Raw genomic sequence first — 22,294 nt, forward strand, 5'->3', positions numbered from 1 at the left:
GGCTGCCATGGGCAGAGTACGCCCACAACACCCTGCAGTCATCGGCCACCAAGCTGTCGCTGTTCCAGTGCCAATTCGGGTTCCAGCCACCTCTGTTCCTGGACCAGGAGGAGGACGCTGGGGTGCCCTCGGTCAACCATTACGTGAGACGGTGTCGCAAGACCTGGAGCAAGGTCAGGAGGACACTCATCCAGACCTCCAGTACCAACCAGACTCAGGCCAACCGCCATCGGAGACCTGCCCACACTTTCCGCCCTGGGCAGCGGGTTTGGCTGTCCACCAAGGACCTTCCGCTGCGGGTGGAGAACCGCAAGCTTGCTCCTCGCTACATTGGCCCCTTCAAGGTTGTACACAGAGTTTACCCTGTCTCCTACCGGCTCCAGTTACCATGTACGCTAAGGATCAACCCCACATTCCATGTTTCCCTGTTGCGGCCCGTACTGACGTCCACGTATGCCCCTGCCCCTAGGAACCCCCCGCCCCCCCGCATCTTCCAGGGTCAGACTGTGTTCACCGTGTGCCGCCTGCTGGACTCCCGCTGGGTTCGCGGGGGCCTCCAATATCTTGTGGACTGGGAGGGCTATGGCCCTGAGGAGCGCTGCTGGGTCCCAGCTCGGGACATACTCGATAAAGAACTTTGTCGGGACTTCCATTCGCCCCATCCTGATCGTCCTGGGAATGTCAGAAGACGCTCCTGGGGGGGGGGGGGGGGGGGGGGATCCTGTTAGGACTGGGACTGTTTTGGCCTCTAGAGGCCACTGTTATTTCCTTTTCTGGTCATGTTTGTTTTGGGCCTCTAGAGGTCACCACTGTGTTCTGTGTTTTGTTCTTGTCTTATTGCCTGTTTCCTGCCCTGCCCTGTCCTTAATTAGTTTGTGTATTTATACCCCTGAGTTCAGTCCCCTTGTCACGGAGTCTTTGTGCTGTTATGTTTAGCTCCAGTTACCTCTGTTCCGTGTTCCTTGCCTTTGTCTTTTTGGTTTTGCACTTTGCTTTTCTTTTTGGACTTTTTTGGACTTTGTATTTACTGTTTTTTGGATCTTCTGAGCGTTGGTATTTTTGCCTTTTCTTTTCTAGTTTTTTGGCTTTTGTATTTGACTTTGAACTTTTGGATATTTTATTTTTCCCTTCATCTTCTGAGCGTTTTTTGGATTATATTTTTTGGGACTGTAAATATTGTAAATAAACTTTTTGATATTTTTCTACTTCCACCTCACACCTTTGCACTTGAGTCATTCCCCTGGTGGCCTAGTGGGGGTTTGCTGGATTATCACACCAGCGAACCAGGTTCAAATCCCAGCAAAACCCTAACAATACGTCCCAGTCAATTAGCATTAGCTGCTAACAATTAGCTTCAGGGCTAATTCACACAGCTGACAACAAATTCACGCTAACACATACACAGTGGGGATAAATGGCCAACTTTCCCACATTCTTTATAATCCTCTGCATTAATAGTATGCAAGTGTCAACTTATTACCCGTTTTATACTTGCTTACCTGCAAAATACAGACATAATACAATGTTATACCACACATCTTATACAGTCTCTTGTCTTGCTCAGCGCACCACCTTGCAATGAGTGTGCTAAGCTGCACCCTCCCCCTTGGGGCAGAACAGAGGAACAACCTCTCCCAACTCATTACATCTCAGTATAAACAACAGGAGCACAGATCATCCTGTGAGTCACATAACTTACAATTAAGAACATATCTTTAAACTGTCTCAACATTATCACAAAATAATAATGAAATAAATAAAATATGTAGGGGGTAGTTTCTTTTAGCTCTTCTTGTCCTTACACTCTCCCTGCAAAAATTTAATGGCATCCTGACATTATTAGTCCTTATGTAGCAATTGCATTACTGTTTACCAGAAGTAAACCATGACATGTATCTCCCATTAATGCCATATGCTTGGAGTAGGTGTCATTGTGCACGATAACATTCCACTGCCACTTCCATCACTAGTATGGGTATCTGCATCTTTACTGAATAAGGTACTTTAACATAGTAATAACCTCCTATTTGAATAAACATATGGTGCGGTACTCATAGTGGGTTACCACACTGTCTAATTCTTTTAACAACAAAAATCAGTCAGTCAGTCATTCTTATTGGTATTCATTCTTGAAAACTGTATCATACAGTGGGGCAAAAAAAGTATTTAGTCAGTCACCAGTTGTGCAAATTCTCCCACTTAAAAAGATGAGAGAGGCCTGTAATTTTCATCATAGGTATACCTCAACTATGAGAGACAAAATGAGGAAAAAAAATCCAGAAAATCACATTGTCTGATTTTTAAAGAATTTATTTGCAAATTATGGTGGAAAATAAGTATTTGGTCAATAACAAAAGTTCATCCCAATACTTTGTTATATACCCTTTGTTGGCAATGACAGAGGTCAAACGTTTTCTGTAAGTCTTCACAAGGTTTTCACACACTGTTGCTGGTATTTTGGCCCATTCCTCCATGCAGATCTCCTCTAGAGCAGTGATGTTTTGGGGCTGTCGCTGGGCAACACGGACTTTCAACTCCCTCCAAAGATTTTCTATGGGGTTGAGATCTGGAGACTGGCTAGGCCACTCCAGGACCTTGAAATGCTTCTTATGAAGCCACTCCTTCGTTGCCCGGGCGGTGTGTTTGGGATCATTGTCATGCTGAAAGACCCAGCCACGTTTCATCTTCAATGCCCTTGCTGATGGAAGGAGGTTTTCACTCAAAATCTCACGATACGTGGTCCCATTCATTCTTTCCTTTACACGGATCAGTCATCCTGATCCCTTTGCAGAAAAACAGCCCCAAAGCATGATGTTTCCACCCCCATGCTTCACAGTAAGTATGGTGTTCTTTGGATGCAACTCAGCATTCTTTCTCCTCCAAACACAAGTTGAGTTTTTACCAAAAAGTTCTATTTTGGTTTCATCTGACCATATGACATTCTCCCAATCCTCTTCTGGATCATCCAAATGCTCTCTAGCAAACTTCAGACGGGCCTGGACATGTACTGGCTTAAGCAGGGGGACACGTCTGGCACTGCAGGATTTGAGTCCCTGGCAGCATAGTGTGTTACTGATGGTAACCTTTGTTACTTTGGTCCCAGCTCTCTGCAGGTCATTCACTAGGTCCCCCCATGTGGTTCTGGGATTTTTGCTCACCGTTCTTGTGATCATTTTGACCCCATGGGGTGAGATCTTGCATGGAGCCCCAGATCGAGGGAAATTATCAGTGGTCTTGTATGTCTTCCATTTTCTAATAATTGCTCCCACAGTTGATTTCTTCACACCAAGCTGCTTACCTATTGCAGATTCAGTCTTCCCAGCCTGGTGCAGGTCTACAATTTTGTTTCTGGTGTCCTTTGACAGCTCTTTGGTCTTGGCCATAGTGGAGTTTGGAGTGTGACTGTTTGAGGTTGTGGACAGGTGTCTTTTATACTGATAATGAGTTCAAACAGGTGCCATTAATACAGGTAACGAGTGGACAGAGGAGCCTCTTAAAGAAGTCACAGGTCTGTGAGAGCCAGAAATCTTGCTTGTTTGTAGGTGACCAAATACTTATTTTACCGAGGAATTTACCAATAAATTCATTAAAAATCCTACAATGTGATTTCCTGGATTCTTCCCCCCATTCTGTCTCTCATAGTTGAAGTGTACCTATGATAAAAATTACAGGCCTCTCTCATCTTTTTAAGTGGGAGAACTTGCACAATTGGTGGCTGACTAAATACTTTTTTGCCCCACTGTATGTTTACAGACATTACTCAACTTGGATATTTTTGATCTCTTCATGGAAAAGTAATGGAAATCTCAATCTTATTGCCATCATAACAACTCTACTACAGTATTTAGCTTATGAATCTGCTCATTCATTTTACTTATTCATGTGCTATAGTAGGCAACCCTAACCTATGGTAAGTAAACCTTAACTTTTGTTTTGTCATTCTCAAAGGATATTTTTTCTCTCTGACATATGACTGGTCAGCATCATCTTGGTCACTGCATGCTGTCTCAGGCTGATGATCATGCTCAGCATCTTGTGTGTCAATGTCATTCTTCTGTATCTCTGTATCCTCTTCCTGTTGATCCACCTGGTGTTCTGCATCATCCTCATGGTTGAGATCCTCTGTTCCCCTGCTCCATTTTCTGGATCAACCTCTGGTGCCTCTGTCCACAGATGTTGTTCACCCTGTTCCCTGTTTTCTGCTTACAATCCTGTGATTCCTCTCCAGTCATCCTCTGAACTGTGCTCTTGCTGCTTGTGTCTCTGCTTGCTTTTCTGTTTTCTCTTCCTTGGTTCTGCAGGCGAGTTCACTTTCTCCACCAGCAAAAAGTCACATGGCAGCAGGAGGTTCCTGTGGATGACTCAAGTACTCCCCTTCCCATTTTATGGTTTGAGCTCATATACTGGACTGTCTTTATATTTTCTTTGTGTCACCACAAACACTTGGTCCTCCTTGATCTCAATTTCCCTGGTCCTCCCTTTTCCTTGAGATTTGGGACCATTACTCTGCATCCAGGGTACAGCTCTGCACCATGGGCTTTTCTGTCATGGAAAGTTTTCCATTGTCTGCCCTCCTTACAGGCTGTCTCTGAGGCCAGTTTGTAAGCATACAAGTCTTCCACTTCTCAGTGTAGTTTCTGTGGGATGAGCTTTGATCTTTTACTGTGAGCCCAAGCATCAAATCAATAGGAAGCATGGGGTTTCTCCCAAATGAGAGGAAGTAGGGTGTATACCCCGTGGCCTCACTGCATGTGCAATTATAGGCATGGACCACCTTTGCCAGAGACACTTTCCAATCTACCTTAGCTATCTCCAGGAGGTTTCTGAGCATGGCCAGCAGTGTCCTATTAAATCTTTCCGCCTAGAAATTCTCCTGGAGGTGGTATGGTGAGGTCCTGGACCCCTTAACACCACTGCATTCCCCAAGCTTAGCAAACAGTTTGTTTTCAAACTCCCTCCCTTGGTCATGATGGAGTTTTGTGGGAAAACCAAATCTCAGTACAAAATCTCCATATACCTTCACAGCAGGTGTTTTGGCACTTTTATCTCTGCAGGGGTAGGCCTGAGCAAACCGGGTAAAGTGGTCCATCACCGCAATTCATACCCCCCTTTACACTTCTCCAAATGTAAGAAGTCAGTAGCAACCAGCTTGTGGTGATGATGATACTCAGGGGAGCTCAGGTTGGTTTATTGGAATGCTTGTTTTTTTAGATAGATGCACACCCATGTAATGTAATGCTCAACATCCTTCTGCATGTGAGGCCAATAAAAGCAGTCCTGGATAAGGGTCAAAACTCACTGTACTCCCAGATGACGCATTTCTTCATGCAGTTCCTTATAGACAAACTCATGGAATTTCTTAGGCAGAACTAGCTGTGACTGGCTGGTGGTTTTTCTGTACAGTAAACCCTCATCATCAATGTGCAGTTTCTGTCTTTCTCTTACCAGGGTAGCTATTTCCTTGTTGCGGGCCTGTTTTGCATCCTTTGGCCAGTGATTTGGGATGACATACTTCAGTACTTCTCCAATTATGGGATCCCCTTTTGGTGCCTCTCTCAGAGCTGGTTTTGGGATCTCCACCCCTGACATTCTCATCTCATTGTTTTCCTATTCGATCCCTGTTAAAATGGTCAGAGGGCACAGCCAGGGCTCACCTCCTTGCAGTTGAACAGCCAGAGCCTGAGTCACACTATTTATGACTTCCAGTGTCACTGCTTTTGTACAGGTTTGTATGTACTGTTCCATATCCAATGGGCATGCGTGAGAGATCATCAGCATCCCCATTAGTTTTGCCAGGTCGATAATTAATGGAAAACTGGAAATCAGCAAGTTCAATTATCCACATGTGTGTGGTTGCATTCAGCTTGGCCATTGTAAGCACATAGGTGAGTGGGTTATTGTTGGTGTAGGCAATAAATGGTGGTGAATAGTAGAGATAGTCCCTAAACCTCTCACATATGGCTCACTTCAGGGCAAGAAACTCCAACTTCCCTGAATGAAGGTGGTAGTTTTTCTCAGGGACAGTTAGAGTCCTGGACCCATATGCAACAACAACAACCAGCTTTCCACTTTGTCTCTGATAAAGCACTGCCCCAGGGTAACCTAAAACTGGGGGCTGAATAAGAAAGTAAATTACCTGATAGAGCACTTGTTGATGTTCAGCTGACCACACAACTGGGTGTGATGATGGTAACTGCTCCCTTTGTTTTGTGCCCTTTTGTCATGTTTTCTTTTTGTGTGTTTTCCTTTTACTGTCTTTTCTGTAGAGAGGTGGTCATACAGAGCATGAAAAGTTGGGAATTTAGTTGCAACATTGACATGAATCCCAACAACTTCCCCACTTCCCCAATCATCGTGGGGTTCCTTTGCTTTAAAGCCTGGACAGGGCAATGTCTGCTGGGTCCATGGTGTGTCTGTCCTTGGTAACAAGCCTCCCCAGGAATCTCACCTGACCTCACCTTTGAAGAGCTCACATTTTCTGGGGGTCAGTCTGACTCCCTGGCTCTCATAACACTGCTGGACCTTCCTTAGATCATTTAAGTGGTCCTCAAATGTCTGAGATTGAACCAGGCTGTCATCCAAATAAGGTAATCATATCTAATCTTGCAGCCCCACCAAAACATTCTTCCACTGACCTCAAACTCTGCAGGACCAGATGACAGCCCAAAAGGGATTCTCACCCACTCGTTCAGTCCCCATGGTGTAATAAATGCAGTGAGAGGGCAACTTGACTCCTCTAGGAAGCCCTGGTAGTAAGCCTTTCCTTGGTCTAACACACAAAACCAGGAACTTCCTTTCAGGGTGTTGAGCATGTCCTGTATATCTGGAATTGGATGGCGGTCAGGGATCGACTTCATATTTAGTTCCCTATAGTCACAGCACAGATGGAGGCTCTCATACTTGTTCTGCACACAAACAATAGAGCTGGAGTTAGGAGGAGTTTGACTTCTTTATCCACCCACTGTTTAACATGTCTTCAAGGTACTCCTTCACCTCTTTATGAAGTGGTTTTGGAAGTGATATATATGTTCTTCTTACAGGTGTGGGTTCCCTGAAGTGGATCTTAAGCTGCAGTGAGAGTATCATTCCAACATCATGTTCATCACAAGCAAAGACATTACTCTCCTCCCTCAGTAGCAGTCAAGCCTTCTGCTGCTGCACTGGAGGGAGGTGGTCAAGTGGAACTGGAGGGTCCCATATGCCTTCACTGCTGCTGCTTGTTCTGTTTTCCTGTTCTGTCGTCTGATCTGTTGGTGGTATAGGGGTTTGTTCAATGGTTTGTATTATTGCTTCTGTCTGTTTTATTTCCACTGGTCTGGTGTTAGCTGGGTAAATAGTTCTGATCCTCTAAGTTTGCCCAAGCACAGTTCTAGGAAGCAGTAAGATCCAGGTACCTTGTTGTAAATGCACTACACTCTCCTGGGCCTCCAACCCCTCTGGCAGCTGTGGATATGGACTTGGCTCCTGATCTTCTGACAGTGGGCCTGCTCTCACACTACACTTGACAACTTTTGTCTGACTAGCTGGAATACTCATTAGTTCTCTCCCTGTCTTCACTTTGCTCTTACCTAGCCCATCCTCCCCACTCTTCATCACTTTCAAGAAAACTTCAGCTTTCTTACAGTCAAAGGAGAATGCTGTGCTAACAGCCTCTGTCACAACACATGGTGGCTCTATTCCCATCTCTAACAGGCATTCAATCACACTGAAGCCAATGATTGGCTCCTCTGCCACTCTGCCTTCATGAGCTACTAAAACTGGTACTAGAAGCTCTAACTGTGTGGCCTCTTCTGTGGGCAACCTGAACTTAATTTCAACCCACCCAGAAAAAGGGATTGGTGTCTGATTTACTGCCCTCCCATCTAGTATATCTGGTCCAATGATCTCAGTTAATCTCCTAACTGTAATATGTGGCATGTTCATTTGTCCCCATTTTTCATTTATGAGACATACCTGTGATCCAGTCTCCCAGAATGCTCTTGTTTTCACTCCATCCTACAGGTAGGTGATATGTTTCTTCCCAATCAGACTCAGGAGCTGGGCCCTTTGCTTTGGGGAGAGGAGGCTGACGGTGACTGTTTTGTTTCTCTTGTCTTATGTGCTAGCTGCTGCTTTTGTCTCCAAATGTTTAATGCTGTTAGTGATAATCTTGTAAACATCTTGTTGCTGGTCACTCTGTTTAGGTTCTGTAACAAGTGGGAATGGAAGGGATGTCACAGTGCTAGCTGACATATCTATGTACTCTGACCTGTCTGCGGGCTTGCTTCAGGTCCTGCATCCCCTGGGCAGATGCTGACTTTGTCCATATTTGAAGCAATCATCACACTGCTATCCTCTATTGTTGTCCCAACAATCACTGCAGCCCCGTTTCCTACTTCGATGATGTGGAGGGGAAAATTTGTGTGAATAATGAATAACTCCCTTTATTTCTGTGATTTCTCCTTTTAGTTGATTTATTATATCCAGTAGCTCTGATTCTTTACGAGTCACTGTTGGTTGTGTTTTAATAGCTTTAGATTTTGTAGATGTGTAGGGTGGCTATTCTTGCCCACCCACTGCACCAATTGCTGCCTCCTGGACTGGTTGTGCTTTGACTTTAATTTCTCTCACTTTTGGTTCTCTGCTGTTCTTCCTGAATTTTTGTTGCCTCTCCCACTCAAGGCTTGCTGCTTCATTTGTCTTCGCAATTAGAACCTCATCAGTGACTGCTGAGTTATCCAGGTAACTCTTGATCTGATATTTCACATTGTCACTGATCAAACCAATACCCACAGCTCACAAGAACTTCTTTTGTATCAATTCAGCACTGCACTGCTTGTCGGCACCTGGTTCCCAAGATGACACTAGGAGTCTCTCCTTCAGCTTGAACAGAAAGTTTTCCTGGGACTCATTGCTGTCCTGGGTAATATTTATCAGCCGATGACAGAGATCAGTGGAGCTGTCCTCTTTGTAGTGCCCCTATAATATCATGCAAAGCCGTGGGAAGATAAGGTCCATTTTGATCTCCAACATGTCACGGAAGCTTAGATTTGGGCTCCTGGCTTTGACCATGGCTTCAATAATTTCTGCCTCACTGTGATTTCTTTTCGGTCCCACTTCAATTTGGTGAACCAAAGTTGGAGTATGAAAGTTTGTCTATCTGACCCTATTCCCTAATCTGTCCATTCATTTTTAAATCTCTGCGTATGGTCACTTCAGGTGGCTGGGTTGCTGGTGGAGCAGTGGACTTGGGGCTCGCTGAGACCTTGGAAAGTCAGTTTGTTTGTCAGTCTCACCATTTCTTCCTCTAGTTTGTTTGTAGCTGTCTGAAAGCTTAGCTGCAGTGCTGCATACTGTTCTTGTAGGCTGGCCAATGCAACAGCACTCTCCTCAACATCCTGTGTTTGGTTATTGCTTTCTTTCACTTCTTTAGCACTTTCAATGAAGCAGACCAGGAATGTGTGTGCTACCTTCTCTTCTTCAGTTTCAATAGCTGTTTCAACTGCTTCACTTAATGAGCTAATCAGCGTATGCTTCTTTGTCTGTTTTTCAGTGAAGATTTTAGCTTGCAAACACAGCTTTAGTAGCTGGTTAAATCTTAACTGCAGCAGGATCTCACTTAGCCAGTCTTGCAGTTGCTCCAGCTCCATGCTTTGTGTGTTGAATCTGCAACCTCATACTGCCTCTCAGTAGTACCACTGAAGCATCCTCTACTACCAGATTTTGTTGCACACTTGAATTAAGTGTGAATTAAGTCAAAACTCAGTGTGGCTTTTGACTATGTGTTTATTGATGTGCTGCAAAATACAGACATAATGTAATGTTACACCGCATGTCTTATACAGTCTCTTGCCTTGCTCGGTGCACCACATCACAATGAGTGTTGCTGCCTTTATGTAAACTCAAACTCTACAAAACAATTAACATCGAACATATATTATGATAGGCTCCACAAAGTATTACTGTGGTTTCCTGTCCCATTTCACTGTATTTACAGTTGGGCACAAGCACACAAAACACACAACTCTAGCACCACGGGGTCCGTATATGTCCTAGTCAATTAGCGTTTGCTGCTAACAAATAGGTTGGTGGCTAATTCACATAGCTGACAACAAATACATTATAACACATACACAGTGGGCATAAACAGACAACTTTTCCACATTCTTTACAACCCTCTGCATTAATATTATGCAAGTGTCCACTTATTACCCATTTTATACTTGCTCACCTGCAAAATACAGACATGATGCACTGTTACACCATACGTCTTATACAGTCTCTTGTCTTGCTCACCGCAACACCTCACAATGAATGTGCCTAGCCGCATACTCCCCCTTGTGGTGTAATGGAGAAACAACCTCTCCCAACTCATACATCTCAATATAAACAATAGCAGCACAGATCATCCTGTGAGCCACACAGGTATATGGAAGAACACATTTTGACTGTCTCAACATTATCACAAAATAATAATGAAATAAATAAAATATGTAGGGGGTAGCTTCTTTTGACTCTTCTTGTCCTTACAATTGGATTTCTGATTTTCATGAGCGATAAGCCATAATCATCGAAATTAAAACAAAAAACTCCTACCCTTACCAGTCTTGCAACACCCATGGTTCCATCACCTTAGACTTTATCACAAATCTTCCTTCATGGTAGATATTGTCACTGTGATGGGCGACCATGTCCCACAACCAAATAACTGTTAGTTTATCACCAGATGGAGGTTCTATTATTGACAGCCAGGCAACATGTTGCTAGGAGGCAGGTACAGTGTATAAGACAGTCTGGCATCAGATAATTGCACTAGCTGCTCTCTCCCTACCAACCTGGAGATACAAAAGTTAGCATTCACTGAGGTGAGTACTTTCAGGTATTCAGTTGACAGTGCTTCTCCTGTGTGTTTCTCCAAACAGAGATTGATGAAGACAAATGACAGTCCTTGCTGCTGCTGCCCTAAGCCAACATCCATACCACTTGCAATTACTAAACTCCACAACCTAAGTCACTGCTCTGCTTCCAACTTTGCCCAGGCACCTGCTGTAACACTGAGCTCCAAAACTGCTGTTGCCTATAAAACTCTAGTTGCCTGTAAAACTCACACTAGGATGAGGAAGAGGTTGACCTCGGTCACCCTATCTTCCAGCATTTCCCTTCACAGAGAAAACAATGAACAAGAGCCCTAACCTAGCTGTTCATGCAAAATATACTGTATATCATTGATTTCACTTACAACATTTTAACTACTGACTTACTTGTAAAACAGAATAAAATTTGCTTTTTGAAAATTTTCACTTGAATGAGAAAAGAAAGGGTAATGCAAAAAAAAAATTTCTTCAAGTTGAAGCTTTGCATTGTGCTACAATTTGCCTTTGGACTGGTGAGCTGGTAGAAGACAAAGATGGAGCTGAATGACTGTTGTATATATGCACATGCAGCACATACCTGCACTTTGGGGAATAAAAATGCCTTTAGGGATGACCACCTTGTCCTCAGAGTTTCTGGCCCAGTCCACCATACCCTTTCGTCCCTTCATGGGGAAATTAATATCAGTCATCACTGATACTGCAGGGAGCCTCTGGATGCTGGCCACTAGGGAAAATTTCAAAGATCACAAACTTACAAATGATAGCAAGTTTGCTATTAATGATTAGGTCACTAAAAATGTCACACAATTACAAACAGTTACATTTGCAAGTTCATGTAGTATAATTGGAAAAATTAAAGGCATGTATGAATGAAAAGTATATTAATTGCATAAAGAAGTTGATGTACAAGCCCCCTTTCCAAAAAAAAAAGTTGGGATATTTTCCAAAAGGCAACAAAAAGAAAAATAACTGTCAGAAGTGTTGTCAACATATAAACATTGCGACCAGAGGAAGCAACATACTGGACAAGGTCTACACCATCTTAAAGGAGGCATATAAGGCATTCCCTCTTCCCCACCTTGGCTCCTCAGACCACATATCTATCATGCTAATGCCTGCATCCAGACCCAAGGTGAAGCTGGTGAAACCAGTCAGAAAACAAATCAGAGTGTGGTCAGCGTGGAGTACCTCAGCTCTGCAAGACTGCCTGGAAACTACAGACTGGAATATTTTCCAACAGGCAGCAACCTACAACCACTAGACTGACTTAGACAAATATATAATGACGGAGATGAACTACATCAACAAATGCACCAATGATATAACAGTGACTAAGATAATCACTCTACACTCCAACCAGAAACTGCAAACTCCAAAATGAGACAAAAACAAAAAAATCTGTGATTTGTTAATTAATGTGAACCTTTATTTAACTGGCAGAAGTACAAAGAAAAAAATTTCATGAGTTTTACCGACAAAATTAATTGTATTTTGTAAATATAAACAGAATTAGAATTTGATGCCTGCAACACACTCAAAAAAGTTGGGACAGAGGCAAAATAAGACAAAAGTTTATATGACATTCAAATAACACCATTTTGGAGGGTTCTACAATAAACATGTTAATTATTAACAGGTGAGGGTATCATAATTGGGTATAAAAGGAGCATGCATCAAAGGCTCAGTTTCTGCAAGCAAGGATGGGTCATGGCTCATCCCTTTGTGCCAAAATTCACGAGACAATTGCTAGTCAATTGAAAAAGAACATTTTTCAATGCAAGATTGCAGAGAATTTAGGTATTTCAAAATCTACAGTTCATAATACTGTGAAAAGTTTCAGGGAATTCTTAGACATCTCAGTGAGTAAAGTGCAAGGTCGGAAACCATGGTTGAATGTGTGTGACCTTCAAGCCCTTAGGTGACACAGAAACCATCATGCTAATGTAGAAAATATAGCCATGTGGGCTTGGAAGTACTTCAGAAAACTGTTGTCACTTAACACAGTCTGCCACTGCATCCAGAAATGCAACCTGAAACTATTACACAAGGAGGAAGCCATTCATCAGTTCTATGCAGAATCACTACTGATTTCTCTGGGCCTGAACTCATCTCAGATGGCCTGAAAGACAGTGGAAATGTCTGCTGTGGTCAGATGAGTCCACATTTCAGCTTATTTTCAGGAAAACCAGACATGGAGTTCTCCATGCCAAAGATGAACACAACCATTCAGTTTGTCATTAGAGAAAGGTGAAAAAGCCAGCATCTGTTATTCTATGGGGTGCAACAGTGCCCACAGCATAGGTGAGTTGCATGTGAGTGATGGTACCATTGATGCAGAGGCGTATTTTGGGATTTTAGAAACATGTAGCCATCAAGGTGGTGTCTTTTCCTGAGAAGTCCATGCTCATTTCAGCAGGACAATGCCAGGCCTCATTCTACATGGGCTATAACAGCATGGATTCATAGACACAGAGTGTGTGTGCTTGACTGGCCTGCTGCCAATCCAGATCTGTCTCCTGTTGAGAATGTATGGTGCATCATGAAGAGGAGACAATGGTGACCACAGACTGTTGAGTAGCTGAAGTCTTGTATCAAGCAAGAATGGACAACAATTCCAATTGCAAAATTTCAACAATTAGCATACTCAGTTCTCATATGATTAAAATTTGTTATTAAAAAGAAAGGTGATGTAACACAGTGGTAATAATGCCTTTGTCCCAAATTTTTTTGTGTTGCAGACATCAAATTCTAACTTCATTTATATTTACTAAATATAATTACGTTGGTCAGTCAATCTATTGAAAATATTTTCTTTGTATTTTTTGCCAGTTAAAGAAAGGTTCATGTGAATTAACACATCAAAAAGTTTTTGTTCTTATTGCATTTTGGAAAATATCCCAACTTTTCTGGAAATGGGATTTGTAAATACAAAGTATGTCACTCAGGCAAATAAATTTCAAATATAATTCATATAACTCATTCCACCCTATTAGTTAAGGATCTACCCAAACTTTTACATCAGGAAGAATACTCTATGAAACTGAAACACACAGCACTTCAAGAAAAGGTTCCACCCAGTTCAACTCTGCACAAAGCCTATTCAGTCTCTGCTCCTGCTCTTTTTATTCAGTATTGTTAGTGTTAATATTATCCCAGCTCAATACAGGGGATTGATGATTTAGTTAAGTTCAATTTTATTTAGTAACACTTTTAACAATGTACACCATATGGTCAAAAGTATGTGGACATCTGACCATCACACCCATATGTGGGTCTTCCACAAACTGTTGCTACAAAGTTGAAAGCACACAATTGTCTACAATTTATTTGTATGCTGGAGCTTTAAGATTCATTCAGTGGAACAAAAGGGCCCAAACATGGCCCAGCATAACAATGCCCATGGCATGCACAAAGCAAGGTCTATGAAGGCAAGGTTTGCCAAGGTTGGTTTGGAAGCACTCATGTGGCCTGCAGAGAGCCCTAATCTCAATCCTATTGAATACCTTTGGGATAAACTGGAATGTCAACTGTGCACCAGGCCTTCTCACCTGATATCAGTGCCTGACCTTACTAATTTTCTTGTGCCTGAATGTGCACAAATCTTCACAGACAAGTTCCAAAACCTAGTGGAAAGCCTTCCCTGTGAAGGCTGTTGCAGCAGTGAGACCAACTCTATATTAATACACTAAATCTGGAATGGGATGTTCAAAAGACACATATGAGCGTAATAATCAGATGTACGTTTGGCCTTATAGTGCACATAATCAAAAAGCAGATTACATTTAGTTCACTAATGTGGAAGCCAGAGGTGATGGTGACAAGGAAAAACAGACAACATGAGGAAAAAACATTGAGAGGAACCAGACTATCAAGAGGGAAAAAATAAGAGGGAACCCATCATCTTCTGGGTAACAACAGATAGAGGGCTTGTAAATCACTTCTCTCAACATATAAAGTTAAACAGTGCAGAGTGTGTGGAAAGGATTTTCAGTATGTGTGTATTGTAAATAAGTCCTTCGATGAGCCCAGGACAGTCTTTATGATTACAGCAGCAGTTCATAGGTACAAGTTTAGGTTAGATTATCCATGTCAACGAGGTGATAACTTGGGCATAAAGTACAAGACTATCAATGGGTTGGGGCGAGACATGAAAACAGGCACAGTTTTGTGGATGTGAAGATGCTTGATCACTTATTTGAACCTGACATAACATTCAGGAATGGACATAACATAATATCTATACTCTTCTATACTGTGATAGATACGTTTTCATCATGTATCAACAATTGTCGAACAATTATCTGAAAGTAATTAAAGTGTTTCTATTGATTTATGTACTTGTCGCCAATATTATAATTACAACTATATGTTATTTTTGTCTTGGATTTACTGACTCATGGCAAACACAGTCTCAAAATATGTAAACCACAATGTTTAAATATGTGCCCCGAGATTATGTTCTCGACAGCTGACTGTATTTGTCTGTTTATACAAAGTTTATTGTATATACTGTACATTGTATTGTGCAGAAAACAGGAAAGCAAAGGTGATGTACTAAGGATCATTTAAATAGCAACAACCATGCAACAGCCAAAACAAAAATGAAAATAAAAGCCAAATAGAAATAAAAACTTGTATACAAGCAAAAGGTCTTGTTTCAACAATATTAACCAGTGATGGGCATCCAGGAAACTGATTGCAGGTGGTTACTGGTGTAACCAGTCTTGGGTATATTTACCTGGAGCCAGAAAACAAGACTACTACAAAGAGCCATAGGCACAACAGGCTCAGCCTGCTGTGTATAAAAGGAGCTAGCACTGAGGCATAGCTAAATAGTTTAACAGCAGGCATAAAAACACAGGGGCCATAAAATGCACTCTGTGTGTGTGGTATCCATCAAGGCACAACTCCTTTTGTACATTACACACAAACCATCAAGAAAACGAAACAGTGTCCCATATACTGAATGGATGCAGTTACTATAAAGGACAGTATGTGGCCAGGCACGACCGTTTGGTCGATCTGGTTGCAAAGGACTTACAAAAAATAAACCAAGGACATGATTGCAAGTTTTTTCTACATAGTACTGTGAAAACGAACTGGTTTCAACATAACATGATTTTGATTATTTTAAAGACATTCCAAATACACCGGATATTGTAATTGTAAATTCATTTGAGAATTCTGTATGCATTATTGAGGCTGGGTGCTGTTTTGATTTGTATATAGACACTTGTTATTATTCCAAATTACTGAAATATCAGCCCTTATTAGAACGTATTCTGCAATTGGGATATGAATGCAGGCTTGTAGTACTGGTTTTTGGAAGCTTAGGCCATGTACATAAGAATGTAGTCAGAGGGCTGCAGTTGGGGTGAATGCAAAAAAGAGGAGCAAAAAATTTGGCAAAGTTTTGCTCTGTCTCAGCTATTATTGGTAGTATGCACATATGGAAACGGAGATGTTTTGTTTATCCTTGAATGTTGAGTATTACATTAATAAGAGTACTTGTATAAGTGTGTAGCCTTTAAGATCTGTCATCCTATCGAAGACCTTTTCCAGAATATTTGGATCTTGTATCCCTTGCTTGTTTCTTGGATCCAAATAAAAATAATTAATTGTGTGTGTGTGTGTGTGTGTGTGTGAGAGAGAGAGAGAGAGAGAGAGAGAGAGAGAGAGAGAGAGAGAGGGGGTTCATCTCAGGGCATATAGACCCCTTCACAGTAAACGTCATTCATACGTAAGTGGAAATTGCGCGCGCAGCCTGGACCCAAAAAGACTCAGAAATGCCTAGTTGTTGTGTTTTCGGGTGTCAGAATCATAGCAGTGATGGGGTTAAAATGTTCAGAATTCCAGCAGGATCTCACCCATTCCAAAAAAATCGCTGACGTCTATGACTACAAGCCATCAAACGTGTAGACTGGGATGAAAGCACCGTCAAAAATGTGTGGGTTTGCAGCGCCCACTTCATCACAGGTAAGATCAGGCTATTTATTAAATCTTTCTTTTTTATTCTTTCTAGTCTTTGTTTATTGATGTAGCAAAATACTTTGGTAACGTTTGTCTGATTAGCTGGGTCATAGTTACACAATGTAATGAATATTGTTAGCATGTTAACTTAGCTTTGCATGCAATTTTGTTTGTAGGAGAGGTCTCGCTTGACTCAAGCAGTCCAGATTTTGTGCTGTCATTATTTGTGTATGCCGAAAATCACAATTTTAAAGCAAGGATGGAAAGGTAAAATTGTGTGCCCTCACTCTAAATGCCAACTTACGTTGACTGCTCTAACCTAGCTCCCGCCCCGTTCAGTTTCATTTCTGGTCTCTGCCTCTCGCTTTTTACACAGCTCTGATTTCTCTTAGCTGCACTCTTTACACTATCATTCCTTTCATGCCATTACCTCCTGCAAATTGCTGTTTAGTGTTGGTATTTGCTGTTGTAGCTAAAGCCACATTGCCATCACATCACTGGTATAATTTGATGAAAACAAAATGAATATGAATGTCCCATTGTTAATCAAGTTGTACATGCCCGCACATAACAATCATATGCGTCTAAAGACTTGTAGGCACGAAGTTTTTCGTGGGTGTACACTGAAGTCTTGTCAATAAGGTACGAGTATATATCTGGCCATTGTATACCAGGGAACTTACTAACATCGTCCGTCCACTCTAATTAAATGCGGATCCGGTAGGCGATGTCCACTTGTTAGAGTTAACTTATTTATGTAGCATTCTCAATCTTGTAACGACAATTGTTTTGCATAATCTGACAGCTCATAATGCCGGTCTATGGGCAGCGCCATTGTTTCTGGGTCCAGGCTGCGCGCGCATCCTGGCAACGGTCGGTTTGTTTACAAACATACAAAGGGGTCTATTGTGTGGCGCAACAGACAGCTTTAAATGATGAGAGGAGATCCTGGGTGACATGATTCAGAGAAGCTTTAATGACATAAGGGGTTCATTCCTTCTCTAAAAGAAGATAAAAAGTACATAAATCAAACCCAAAATAGAATAGTCTAATTACCTCCACAAATGTGGAGTCTATAGTCTACCAGAGGATTATATTACATCGGATACAATGCCCTCCAAAGATACTGGCACTGAATGAGTAAAAATTAACACATGCAGAGTTATATTTAATTGCATTTTTTATTCAAACACAAAGTTGTATTTTTATTTATGGTGTGCAATTTTTCCTACAAATACAATTAAAATAATGAATTTATTGCAATTAATATTTTGTGATGGACCTTCATTGCAGAGAATAACAGAACTGAGTCTCTCTGCATGGGTCTGAGACACCTGTAGATGCATCTTTATGTTCACATATTTGTGCATATAAACTTTTTTCTTCAATCAGATCACATCCTTCTGATGTACACTGCCCTGCCAAAAAAAAAAAGTTGCGCACTCTAATATCTGGGTGGCCGACCTTTAACTTTGATTACAGCATGTATTCACCATGGTATTATTTTGATAAACGTATGCAATGTCACAACATTTATTTCAGGCCAGAATTGAATTAATTTTTCACTGAGATCTTGGGTTGAGGATGGAAGAGTTGAACCATTGCGTAAAGTCTTCTCTAGCGCATCCCAAAGATTCTCAATGGGGTTAAGGTTGGGATTCTGTGGCGGCTGATTCATGTGTGAAAATGATTCCTCATGCTTCCTGAACCACTCTTTCACAATCTGAGCCCTAATTTTATGCCTGTGCCATCAGGGAAGAAAAAAAATCCATTGATCTGATGACATGGTAATTTAGTACATTCAGGTCACCAGCTGACTTCACTTCATTGCCCCATAACATTGCTGAGCCTCAACCTGACAAACTGAAGCAACCACAGACCATAACACTGCCTCCAGAGGCTTTTACAGTGGCCACTATGCATGATGGATTCATCACTTCATGTGCTTCCCTTCTTACCCTAACACACCCATCACTCAGGAATAGGTTAAATCTGGACTGATCAAACCACATGACCTTTTTTCCATTGCTTCAGAGTCCAATTGTTATGCTTCATAGCAGATTGAAGCTTTTTCTCCTAGTTAGGTGGGGTTTACATTAGACCGTATCAGCGGATCATCAGATTAACGTTTTTAAAACGATTAGCGTGCACACAGCAACGCCAATACACGATTCGCGTGCACACAGCAACGCCAATACACGGATACGCTCGGCTCCGCAGGCATCCTGCGCTCCAAATCACTCCGCCCTGAACAGCGAGTGCCCTCTGGAGGGTGCGCACTCCGGCCCTGCGCAGCTCACAGAGCACGAGTGAAGTGCACGAGCAGTGATTCGGGACTGAGCCGCTGTGTGTGTGATCCTAGTGCATATCGGGCATGCGCATCACTTACCACTTGCAAGTGGAAGGATGGCAAGCCTAAAGACAATCATAACTACACAATGGGCAGTATTTGCATCAGTATTTGCAGTATTTTCATACTTTTATACTCTTTAATGAAAGGTGATACAAGGCGGAAGTCCGCGCCGTTTTTCAGCAGTCGCGTCACATGACCAACGCCAGCGAATCAGGAAGGTGGATGTCACAGTGACGTTGTCCAATGACGACGCCAGCTAGAGCTCAGCACAGCGTATCCGCGTATCCGTGTATTCTCAATGTTTACATAGCACCGGACCAGACACGATCTGGATTGAATACGTGGACCCTGGCGGATTCCTGTTTCCCGGCGTTTTAATATAAATGGACAGTGCATCCGCGAAGAAAACGAGACAGATACGGTCTAATGTAAACTTGGCCTTAGTCTCACTAACAGATGGTTTTCTTATGGCCATACAGGTGTTTAGTAGCAATCCTGTGAGTTCTCATCACACTGAGTGTGGAAATGCTTGGAATTTCATTATTAAACATAGCCATGAGTTCTACTGTCAATTTTTTTTTTTAAAATGATTCGACTTCACCAAGCATTTAAGTGATCTCTGATCATGGTCAGTCAGGATCTTTTTCCAACCACATTTTTCCCACAAAGTTGATGATTCATCACTATCCTTCCAGGTTTTAATAATGCATTGGACAGTTCTTAAGCCAATTTCAGTTATTTCAGCAATCTCCTTAGTTGTTTTCTTTGCTTGATGCAGGCCAATACTTTGACCCTTCTGAAACACAGTAACATCTTTTCCATGAGCACGGAATATGTCTTCGGACATGTTTAAAAAATGTTTAAGATATGTTTAAGAAACGAGAAACTCACTGTATCAGTTAGGATTAAAAGAATTGTTGCCAGCTAAAACACATTAATCACTGCAGTAATTATCCAATCAAGGTCTCTTATGTATTTGACTATTTAAATCCAAATAGCGACTTTTTTTTTCTGGGCAGTGTACATCTGAATGGATGTTTGACTCATCATGTTGAAAGCTCTAGCTATGGCTGAACCACCTGGCAGAGGTTTTTTGCGATAACATATTAGTTTTAACTGAATACAAAATTTAGTTGAGCATCTTTCCCAGAAATAGCAATTACCACTACCCCCATTGAAACAATGCTTGGTGAAGTGTACATCAGAGTCTCTTACAATTTAAACTGAAAATGCCTAGAAATAAGGTGTTTTTTTTCCAGTTTACAGAATATCAAATTGAGAGCAGTTCATAGTTTCCAATTATGTTCAAAGATACAGGGCAAAACATTCTCTCCGTGCTTCCACGGAAGGCGGTTGCATTCTCTGCTCTCCCTTTCCCTCCTTTTTTTCCCTGCTTGTGCTTCTGTGTCTTGTCGCGTCTGTTGTACTTTTTGAAGAGACTCTCCCTGCATTACTTTCTAAACAAAAAAAAAAAGCATAGAATTGATAAACTGGTCTCCTAACAAAATTGACACAGTTTTCTCGACGAGAAGCCTGGGTTCGGGGGAACCCGTCTGTCCTGCCAGAACGTTTGCGGCTGGTTACACGATGGACGCATGGGAGCGGTGGCGGGTCGTGTGCCTGGCGATTCTTTCTGTGGAGGACATTGAAGATATCTACCTATTCGAAACCATGATTACAGGACTTTTGCTGATTGGATTAGGCATTGCCTTGGTATATCGAGGAAATCAGACAATGGTGACAGCTGTTCAAAGCCCCACAAAACTGCCTGATATGACTGGAGTGGTGGGCAAAGCTGTTGGCACTCAGACTGTGGACATTCAGAACTTGAACCACAATATGGTTGTTATCTCGGAGAAGCTTTCAGCTTTGCAAGGAATACGTTTTTCGGAGACCAATTTGAACAGAATGGACGGAATGGGCAGATATGGACGAGCGGTGTGGACGTGCAAAGACTGCATCTGGAAAGACCAAACAATTTATATCTTATCGACATTCGGCTCCCTGAGACAGCACCGGCCTCGGTTAAGGCCATTGCTGAGGCAGCATTTCCCCCTGAAGGTCACTGCCGGGAGACACTCTCGCATTCCTTCTCCAACTTTCCACTGTCACTATTTTCATCCCCAGTGTGACAAGCAGGTGTGTGACCAGCGCCTTCATGGCTGCAGGAGCGGACGGCTGCTTGCTTGTGCTGGATTACCTCTAGCTCCTCCCCTCCCCCCTCCCCCTGATTGCCCCCTCTTTCCCCCCTTTCCCCCCTCAAGTCCCGTGTTTAAAGTGTACTTGTGTTATTGTGTGCTTATGTGCAAAGGTTTTTTAAATGTTCCCACACTGTACTCCTGACAGGAGCATAGTGGGGGGTGTTCTTTTTTTCCTTATCTCTCCTCATGTTGTGTTTCCTTTTCTTTTATCTTCATCCCTGTCTTCCTGTCCTGTCTACCCTATGTCAATTGTATGTTGTATATGTACGGACAGATTGACGGCTAATTTCGCTGGTACATGTGACTAGTGACAATAAAGGGCTTATCATCATCATCATCATCATCATCATCATACTAGACAAGAGCCTATGTGTTACTTACATACAGATGTGGACAAATTTATTGGAACCCTTACAGCTTGTTGAAACAATGCTTTATTCTGCCTGAAAAGTAATGAAATTCAAAAGGAATTTTCTCATGTATACTTGCTTGCCTTTGGAAGAAGAAGATGCCTTTATTTGTCACATGCACACTCAAGCACAATGAAATTCATCCTCTGCATTTAACCCATCTGAAGCAGTGAACACACACATACACAGAGCAGTGGGCAGCCATACTACAGCACCCAGGGAGCAGTTAGGGGTTAGGTACCTTGCTCAAGGGTACTTCAGCCCAAGGCTGCCCCATATTAACCTAACCTGCATGTCTTTGAACTGTGGGGGAAACTGGAGCACCCAGAGGAAATCCACGCAGACATGGGGAGAACATGCAAACTCCCCGTCAGCCACTGAGCTTGAACCCAGAACCTTCTTGCTGTGAGGCTACAGTGCTAACCACTACACCTCTGTGCCACCCACGGTTTGGTATGTCATAAAGCAAAAAAAAAAAAGTGTGAAATGAAATGATTTATTGTTTAT

General features: G+C 42.2%; 1 protein-coding gene across 1 annotated transcript in view; it reads right to left on the reverse strand.

Annotated features, from left to right (window-relative positions):
• The window catches only part of adgrb3 (adhesion G protein-coupled receptor B3), a 722,174-nt gene that overhangs the window by 233,524 nt on the left and 466,356 nt on the right, over positions 1-22,294 (reverse strand). The window contains exon 13 of the mRNA XM_060916854.1: positions 11,431-11,577. Within this exon, the coding sequence (XP_060772837.1) occupies positions 11,431-11,577 (147 nt within the window). The remainder of the gene's footprint in view (positions 1-11,430; positions 11,578-22,294) is intronic.

The sequence above is a fragment of the Neoarius graeffei genome, chromosome 3 (assembly GCF_027579695.1).
Source record: "Neoarius graeffei isolate fNeoGra1 chromosome 3, fNeoGra1.pri, whole genome shotgun sequence".
Lineage (NCBI taxonomy): Eukaryota > Metazoa > Chordata > Actinopteri > Siluriformes > Ariidae > Neoarius > Neoarius graeffei.